The sequence below is a fragment of the Oncorhynchus masou genome, chromosome 18 (genome assembly GCF_036934945.1).
Source record: "Oncorhynchus masou masou isolate Uvic2021 chromosome 18, UVic_Omas_1.1, whole genome shotgun sequence".
Lineage (NCBI taxonomy): Eukaryota > Metazoa > Chordata > Actinopteri > Salmoniformes > Salmonidae > Oncorhynchus > Oncorhynchus masou.
Genome location: NC_088229.1, coordinates 78,536,770 through 78,545,965, shown reverse-complemented (window position 1 = coordinate 78,545,965; position 9,196 = coordinate 78,536,770). Strand labels below are relative to the sequence as shown.

Sequence of the window (9,196 nt, the reverse complement as noted above, 5' to 3'; positions counted from 1 at the left end):
ATGTGAAAGGTCAAGACCTTTAGAGTTTAATTGGGGAGATGGTAACTAAATAACTGCTCTCGTGGTGCCGCAAATCCTAATGAGTTAATTGTTACATGATTTGTATAATTGGGTAACAATTAAACATAGTTAGTTGATTAGATAAATAACAGTCATCAGATTAATGAAAGTAAAGTCAGGACAAAAGTGTGTTTCTGGTGGGCTGCATAAAGAAGCAGGAAGCAGCACTGGAAAGCGTACAGAAAAGGCCAAGCAAGATAATAACACAAAACAGAGACAGTCACGGACAGTACTGGACCCTCTACATGATCTACTACCACAGAGAAGAAGAGACCGTACTGGCAGAATCCTCTGCAAACAGAGCCAACAGTCCAGCATCAATACAAGAACAAATATACAGAAAGATCCGACCATAGCCACTGCCATCGGACTTGTTCATTTTTTTTGTATTTTACCCCATTTTTCTCCCCAATTTTGCTCTTGTCTCATCGCTTCAACTCCCCAACGCCCGGACCGCCACAATGAGTCGCCAGAGCCAAGTAAGAGCCAGGTAAAGCCAAGTAAAGCCCCCCGGCCAAACCCTCCCCTAACCCGGACGACGCTGGGCCAATTGTGCGCCACCCTATGGGACTCCCGATCACGGCCGGTTGTGATACAACAATGATTCCAGGAGAGAACCCGGGTCTGTAGTGACGCCTCTAGCACTGCGATGCTGCACCAGTTGGTAGGCCGGTTAGAACTTGTTTAATAGAATGTAGTATCCTCTGTGTTTTTAAGCAGTCTAAATGCATAATTCAATCTCGTCGACTGAAAGCATGAATGAAATAAAACAAAATCAAGGGTATGAATACGTTCTGCAGGCACTGTACACACAAATACACATGTATGTGGGAAAGGCTGAAGCAGTGGGCAGCTACTAGTGTAGTGCCCTGTGAGCAGGTTAAGCGTCTTGCTCAAGGGCACAACGGCTGGTGACGGTATCTAGGACACTGATGCCAGCAACCATTTGGCTTGTCAACACTTACCTGGGGGTAAGTCCTGGTCCTGCAGCTCCCCTCCTAGACTTTCCACCTCCACTGTACTGCTGTCTGTCTCACTGCGACCACAACCACCTTCCTCTACCAGGGTGTTGGGGTGCCCCGGAGCCAAGGGGTCAGAGGAGGGCGTTGTACCCAGAGCAGGGTTTACAGACAGGGGAGGACAGGAGGGCTGAGTCCGGTTAGAGCCAGTTCCAGCCCCTTGCGCCATGGCCCCACTACTGCTATGTCCCATGGATGGGGACTCTGGGGTGGTGGGAGGGGTGTTGAGAACTGAGTTAGATCCACTGGAGGGGAACTCCTGCTCACTCCTCCTCTTCTCCTGCCCCTGGTTCTCCTCTGAGAGGTCATGGTCCTCCCTCTCCGGGACTCCTTCTGCCTCGTCTCCCTCCCCGCCCCGCTCCCCTCTAATCTCCCTCTCCGGGCCTCTTCCTCCTGCCTCGTCTCCCTCCCTGTCCCGTTCCCCCCTGCCTTCCCTCTCCGGGCCTCCAACTCCTGCCGCGTCCCCATCCCGCTCCCCCCTGCTCTCCCTCTCCTCGTGGCATGATGATGAGGACTGGGCCGGTCCAGGCGGAGGAGGGGAGTTAGCAGCCTCTGTGTCGGAGTCAGAGAACAGCTCCTTCAGGGTCTTCTTGGGCCACTGGGCCTGAATACTGGACCACACATCCTTCTGGCCCTTGGTACGACTGCCACCCGCCGGTCTCGCTCTCTCTCTCTCCCTCTCCTCCACGCCGCTGGATGCCATCTTAGCCCTCTTCTCAGGGATCTCCCAGAATCCCGCAGGGCGGGCGCCGCCTCCACCCCCGGTGCCACTCTTGTCCTTCATGCCGTTGTACTTCTTAGAGGGGGAAGGTTTGGGACGTGAGCTGGGTCGGTCTCCATCGGCTTGGTGGGGCTCAGTGGGAGGTGCACCTCCATCATCTGAGCTGCTGCTAGAGGAACCTCCCGCTCCTCCTCTGTCTTCCCCAAGACCTCCTGCTCTTTCCTGGGCCCTCCTGTTGGAGCCTCCCGGCAGCCAGTCTGCGCTCCTGGTGCTCCTGGTTGGGAGCTTGGTTTTGGACGGGGGTCCTTTAGAGGTCTGTTGCTCCCCTGCCACTCCTTCTGACTTCCTCTTCCTGCAGGCGGAGCTACCTGGCCCCTCCCTCTCAGCCTCAAACTCTAGTTGGCTACGCCGCTTCCCAGCCTCCGGGGTCTCGACGCTGATTGGTTGTTGGCTCTTCCCTGTGAGAAATGGTGGTTTGGGGACATCGGTAGAGGCGGTACCCTCCCAGCAGTCTAAGGCGTGAAGGGGTTTGGGGGGACCCCCCTTTCGGAGACTGCCGCGACCCCCTGAACCTGGATGGTCATCGTCGTCCTCACGCCCACCATCCTGATCAGACTCGTCTGTTGAACTCTCTGAGGCTGAAGGAAGAAAAGAAAAGCAACATTTTACTACCTTGACTACGATTTTGGCACCACAAACTTCCACTACAATGGCTTAGGAAACACAACAGCACTCCCAATCAAAGTAGAATAGTTCTATGGAGTGAAATACAATCTACTGAACTCTAAAACTACTCAAATTAAAAAAGTTAATTGTTCAACACTCAAAAAGCATAACATTGAGTAAAAAATGTCGCTTAAAATTTGCTAACTTGTTCAATAGTCAAAGTCATGAAACAAAATGTAATTTGAATGACATATCCTATCCATTTGACTACCTGTATACTGTTAGAGTACAACGCCAGGTAGAGCAGTGACTACCTGTATACTGTTAGAGTACAACGCCAGGTAGAGCAGTGACTACCTGTATACTGTTAGAGTACAACGCCAGGTAGAGCAGTGACTACCTGTATACTGTTAGAGTACAATGCCAGGTAGAGCAGTGACTACTTGTATACTGTTAGAGTACAACGCCAGGTCGAGCAGTGACCACCTGTATACTGTTAGAGTACAACGCCAGGTAGAGCAGTGACTACCTGTATACTGTTAGAGTACAACGCCAGGTAGAGCAGAGACTCCCTGTATACTGTTAGAGTACAACGCCAGGTAGAGCAGTGACTACCTGTATACTGTTAGAGTACAATGCCAGGTAGAGCAGTGACTACCTGTATACTGTTAGAGTACAACGCCAGGTAGAGCAGTGACCACCTGTATACTGTTAAGAGTACAACGCCAGGTAGAGCAGTGACTACCTGTATACTGTTAGAGTACAACGCCAGGTAGAGCAGTGACCACCTGTATACTGTTAGAGTACAAAGCCAGGTAGAGCAGTGACTCCCTGTATACTGTTAGAGTACAAAGCCAGGTAGAGCAGTGACTACCTGTATACTGTTAGAGTACAAAGCCAGGTAGAGCAGTGACTACCTGTATACTGTTAGAGTACAATGCCAGGTAGAGCAGTGACTACCTGTATACTGTTAGAGTACAACGCCAGGTAGAGCAGTGACCACCTGTATACTGTTAAGAGTACAACGCCAGGTAGAGCAGTGACTACCTTGCAGGCCATTGAGGATAGAAGTGATTTCAATAGACTTGACTGGAGACTGCAGAGTCAGAGTCCTTTGGTTCTCACCGTCCTCCATCTTGGAGAAGACATGGCGCTCATGGGCAGAGCAGGGGCCGAGGGATTTGGAGGAGGGGCGGGGGACACGTAGTCTGTTGGGGGACGGACTCCCCAGGTCCTCGTTCAGTTGCTCCAGGCGGTTGCGCTCTCTCTCCGCTTTGTTCTGGGAGGGCAGGAAGACCATGTTTAGGGCTCCAGAGTAATGTTGTGCATCTTGTGGTTATCTTCATAGACAGAAACAACTGTTTATTCTGTATATTCATTTGAAATGGCTAATATGCAAAATAGAATAAAAAGCAACAACATTTATTTCTCCTACCTTTATTTTCTTACGGTGCTTGATCTTCTGAACATTCTTATTGGCCGGACGGACAATCTTGTCAGCTTTGACCCACTCATCATATCTAACGGGAGAGACAGAGACAGAGAGTCAATCAAAGGTCAGTTATAAAACCTATGGCCCAAATGGCACCCCATTCCCTTTATAGTGCACTACTTTAGACCAGAGCCCTATATAGTGCACTACTTTAGACCAGAGCCCTATATAGTGCACTACTTTAGACCAGAGCCCTATATAGTGCACTACTTTAGACCAGAGCCCTATATAGTGCACTACTTTAGACCAGAGCCCTATATAGTGCACTACTTATGACCAGAGCCCTATATAGTGCACTACTTTAGACCAGAGCCCTATGGGATTCAATATGGGCCCTGGTCAAATATAGTGTACTACCTATGGGATTCAAAATGGGCCTGGTCAAAAGTAGTGCACTACCTATGGGATTCAATATGGGCCCTGGTCTAAAGTAGTGCACTACCTTTGGGATTCCCTATTGGCCCTGGTCAAAAGTAGTGCATTACCTATGGGATTCCCTATTGGCCCTGGTCAAAAGTAGTGCACTACCTATGGGATTCTCTATTGGCCCTGGTCAAAAGTAGTGCACTACCTATGGGATTCTCTATTGGCCCTGGTCAAAAGTAGTGCACTACCTATGGGATTCTCTATTGGCCCTGGTCAAAAGTAGTGCACTACCTATGGGATTATCTATTGACCCTGGTCAAAAGTAGTGCACTATATAGGGAATAGGGTGCCATTTCGAACACAAGGGAAGATTATATTTGAGATTCTTCAAAGTAGCCACCCTTTGCCTTGACGACAGCTTTGCACAATCTTGACATTCTCTCAACTAGCTTCATGAGATGCATGGAATACATTTTAATTAACAGGTGTGCCTTGTTAAATGTTCATTTGTGAAATTTCTTTCCTTCGTAATGGGTTTGAGACAATTAGTTGTGTTGTGACAAGGTAGGGGTGGTATACAGAAGATAGCCCTATTTGGTAAAATACCAAATCCATATTATGGCAAGAACAGCTCAAATAAACAAAGGGAAACAACAGTCCATCATTACTTCAAGACGTGAAGGTCGGTCAATACGGATAATGACAACTTTGAACGTTACTTCAAGTGCAGTTGCAAAAACCATCAAGTGCTATGATGAAACTGTCTCTCATGAGGACCGCCACAGGAAAGGAAGACCCAGAGTTACCAGCCTCAGAAATTGCTGCCAAAATAAATGCTTCAAAGTTCAAGTGACACATCTCAACGTAAACTGTTCAGAGGAGACCCCCGAGTGGCGCAGCGGTCTCAGTGCTAGAGCTGTCACTACAGACCCTGGTTCGATTCCAGGCTGTATCACAACCGGCTATAATTGGGAGTCCCATAATTGGCCCAGTGTCGTACAACTTCGGGTTTGGCCCGGGTAGGTCGTCATTGGAATAACAATTTGTTCTTAACTGACTTGCCTTGTTAAAAAGGTTAAAAAAAATACTTGAAAAAAAATCAGGCCTTCATGGTTGAAATGCTGGCAAGAAACCACTACTAAACGACACCAATAAGAAGACGAGACTTGCTTCGGCCAAGAAACATGAGCAATGGGCATTATACCGGTGGAAATCTGTCTTTTAGTCTGATGAGTCCAAATATGAGATTTTTGGTTCCAACGGCCATGTCTTTGTGAGACGCAGAATAGGTGAACAGATCTCCACATGTGTATTTCCCACCGTGAAGCATGGAAGAGGAGGAGGTGTGATGGTGTGGGGGTGCTTTGCTGGTGACACTGTCAATGATTTATTTCGAATTCAAGGCAGACTTAACCAGCATGGCCTCCACAGCATTCTGCAGTGATACGCCATCCCATATGGTTTGGGCTTAGTGGGACTATCATTGCTTTTTCAACAGCACAATGACCCAACACACCTCAAGGCTGTGTAAGGGATTTTTGACCAAGAAGGTGAGTGCTGGAGTGCTGCATCAGATGACCTGGCCTCCACAATCATCCGACCTCAACCCAATTGAGATGGTTTGGGATGAGTTAGACTGGGGAGTGAAAGAACAGCAGCCAACAAGTACTCAGCATATGTGGGAACTTCTTCAAGACTGATGGAAAAGCATTCCAGGTGAAGCTGGTTGAGATAATGCCAAGAGTGTGCAAAGCTGTCATCAAGGCAGCTTTGAAGAATCTAAAATATAATATATTTTGATTGGATTAACATTTTTTGGTTACAAAATGGTTCCATATGTGTTATTTCATAGTTTTGATGTCTTCACTATTATTCTACAATATAGAAAATAGTGAAAAATCCAGGAATGAGTAGCTGTGTCCAAACTTTTGACTGGTACTGTATATCAACATAATTTTTTAAATTTTACCTTTATTTAACTAGGCAAGTCAGTTAAGAACAAATTCTTATTTTCAATGACGGCCTAGGAACAGTGGGTTAACTGCCTTGTTCAGGGGCAGAACGGCAGATTTTTACCTTGTCAGCTCGGGGATTTGATCTTGCAACCTTTCGGTTACTGGTCCAACGCTCTAACCACTAGGCTACCTGCTGCCCCATAATTATATAATGGAATAAAACAACCATAATTAAGATAAATTAAAATTATTACATGGAATAAGACAGCCTTAATGAAGACAAATCCACATTATAATTATGGAATAAAACAACCTTAAGATAAGTCAACACTATGACAATACCAACAACCATAGAAATTAATTACAGAATGTTTAACTACCCAAAGGTAGTCTACTTGGATCTACAGAAAGGAATGAAAGTCTTCCAATGTCACAAGACACAGTAACGCAGAGAAAAGAACCTCTGCTCAACAACTTATGGAATTCAACCACAAAACAACAGTAAGACAATGACATCCCTACATTGGTCTCACTGTGAAAAGCTCTTCACTATTGTGTCTGTCTTATGTATGCCAACTGTACTTCTACATAGTAACAGTGTATTTATTACCCTGTCTCTGGCCCAGGGGGGAGAGAGGTAGAGGTCAGTATAGCAGCACTTTAATACCAGATTCACACGATAGGGCCCACCCACACCGTACCCTTCTGCTTGTGGTCCTTTCCAGTATGGTTCCAGCAATTATGGTGGATGTTTAACCAGGCAAGCTCAGTTTCTCAGCTTGGCTTGGGTAGGTTTGGCCCTATAACGTGAATGAGGATTAAATGGCATTTTAAAGTGGCTTAGGACTTCATAAAATAGCTCTATTCTTCAATGAGAAGGCTCTGTGAAAGAGCTTTGTTTTATGGTCAAACTCAGCCCGTCTCTAGATGACAGTGGGAGGACAGACAAACAGACGGACGGGGAGACAAACTGTCAGTCAATACCTTAAAACGTCAACAAACCAAAGTCATTACTAATTGCCCCAATTCTCAATGTTAACCACTAGATGTCCACAGTGCAATGATAATTAATTAGTCCTGACACAGAAAAAACATTACATTATCTATAGCTGACGGTAAGAAATAATCAATGATAATTCATTCGTCGTGTCACAGAGGGAACATTACATTATCTATAGCTGATGGTATGATATAATCAATGATATATAAATATAATATATGTGAGCTTGTTTCAAAACAGAGATGAAGGAATATCCATGTTGTTGCTATAGGGATCTCCATTGAAAAGGTAAGCTCTTTATATTTACAGCTGGGTCTATTTGAGGAGGGTAAATAATATATCTGTAATACTAGTGGTGGCTAGGAAGGTGAAAGGTCATATTCCCCAGGGCTGTGTGTCCTGCTAATCTTTCCTGACATTCCAGCCACACCTCTCCACTAATATATATATTAATATCAACTAGTAGTGGTCAGGTGATAGATATATTGAGGTGAAAGGTCATATTCCCCAGGGCTGTGTGTCCTGCTAATCTTACCTAACATTCCAGCCACACCTCTCCACTAATATATATATTAATATCAACTAGTAGTGGTCAGGTGATAGATATATTGAGGTGAAAGGTCATATTCCCCAGGGCTGTGTGTCCTGCTAATCTTACCTGACGTTCCAGCCACAGTAGTGAACCAGGTAGAGCACCTCTCCCCCCTCCACGTCAGCCTCTTTCACAGTGGCCTGGTACGTCTTCAGGCTGCGACCGCGCCCATACCTCACCTGCACCTTCATCCCCGGGGGGTAACACTCAAACTCCTCCCCTTCCTCCCCCAGATCCTCATCACCACCATCGCCCTCCTGACTGCAGCTCTCATCCCTGAAATCAATGAAACACAGTTCAGCTTCCTGTTCACTTCCTGGTCCTAGGCTTCCCACAATGCACCACAACCACAACCACAAACCCACCCAAACCCCACTCTCACTACCTGCCACTAGGTAGGCCAAACCCACCATTGGCCTGGGACAACCGCCAACCTCCAAGCCACTACTACTAAAAAAACAACAACACACAACTAATAAATAACCCCCCTAGGCTACAAGCACATACTACTAAATAACCCTCCTTGTCTCCAAGCCACTACTACTAAATAATCCTCCTCAACCTCCAAGCCACTACTACTAAATAACCCCCCCAGCCTCCAAGCACATACTAGTAAATAACCCCCCTAGCCTCCACAACACTACTAGTAAATAACCCCCCAGCCTCCAAGCACATACTAGTAAATAAACCCCCTAGCCTCCAAGCCACTACTACTAAATAACCCCCCAGCCTCCAAGCCACTACGACTAAAAAAAAACCCTAGCATCCAAGCCACTACGACGAAATAACCACACTAGCTTCCAAGCCACTCCTACTAAATAACCCCCCTTCGCCTCCAAACACACTACTACTAAATAACCCCAACTAGCCTCCTCAATCTCCAAGCCACTACTACTAAATAACCCCCTTAGCCTCCAAGCCACTACCATTAAATAGCCCCCCTATTCTCCTCAACCTCTAAGCCACTACTACGAAATAACCCCACTAGCCTCCAAGCCACTACCACTAAATAACCCCCCTCGCCTCCAAGCCACTACTAATAAATAACCCCCCATAGCCTCCTCACTCTCCCAGCCACGACTACTAAATACCCTCCCGAGCCTCCAAGCCACTACTATTAAATAACCCACCGAGCCTCCAAGCCACTACTACTAAATAACCCCCATAGCCTCCAAGCCATTGCTACTAATTAACCTCCCTCGCTTCCAAAACCTCCAAGCCACTACTACTAAATAAGTGCCTAGCCTCCAAGCCAAAAGTACTAAATAACCCCCTAGCCTCTAAGCCACGACAACTAAATACCCCCCCAGACTCCTAAACCTTCA

General features: G+C 46.6%; 1 protein-coding gene across 5 annotated transcripts in view; it reads right to left on the bottom strand.

Moving 5' to 3' along the window:
• Window positions 1-910: 910 nt before the first annotated feature.
• LOC135505290 (AT-rich interactive domain-containing protein 4B-like) overlaps window positions 911-9,196 on the bottom strand; it is a 157,122-nt gene continuing 148,836 nt past the window's right edge. For 3 of the 5 annotated variants that reach the window (XM_064924528.1, XM_064924529.1, XM_064924530.1), the window contains 4 exons: window positions 7,938-8,147; window positions 3,902-3,986; window positions 3,514-3,745; window positions 911-2,438 (listed from right to left, as the gene is read on the bottom strand). In XM_064924528.1, coding sequence (XP_064780600.1) covers window positions 1,015-2,438; window positions 3,514-3,745; window positions 3,902-3,986; window positions 7,938-8,147 — 1,951 coding nt within the window. In that variant the 3' untranslated portion in view covers window positions 911-1,014. The remainder of the gene's footprint in view (window positions 2,439-3,513; window positions 3,746-3,901; window positions 3,987-7,937; window positions 8,148-9,196) is intronic. The other 2 variants (XM_064924531.1, XM_064924532.1) reach the window with 2 other exon arrangements.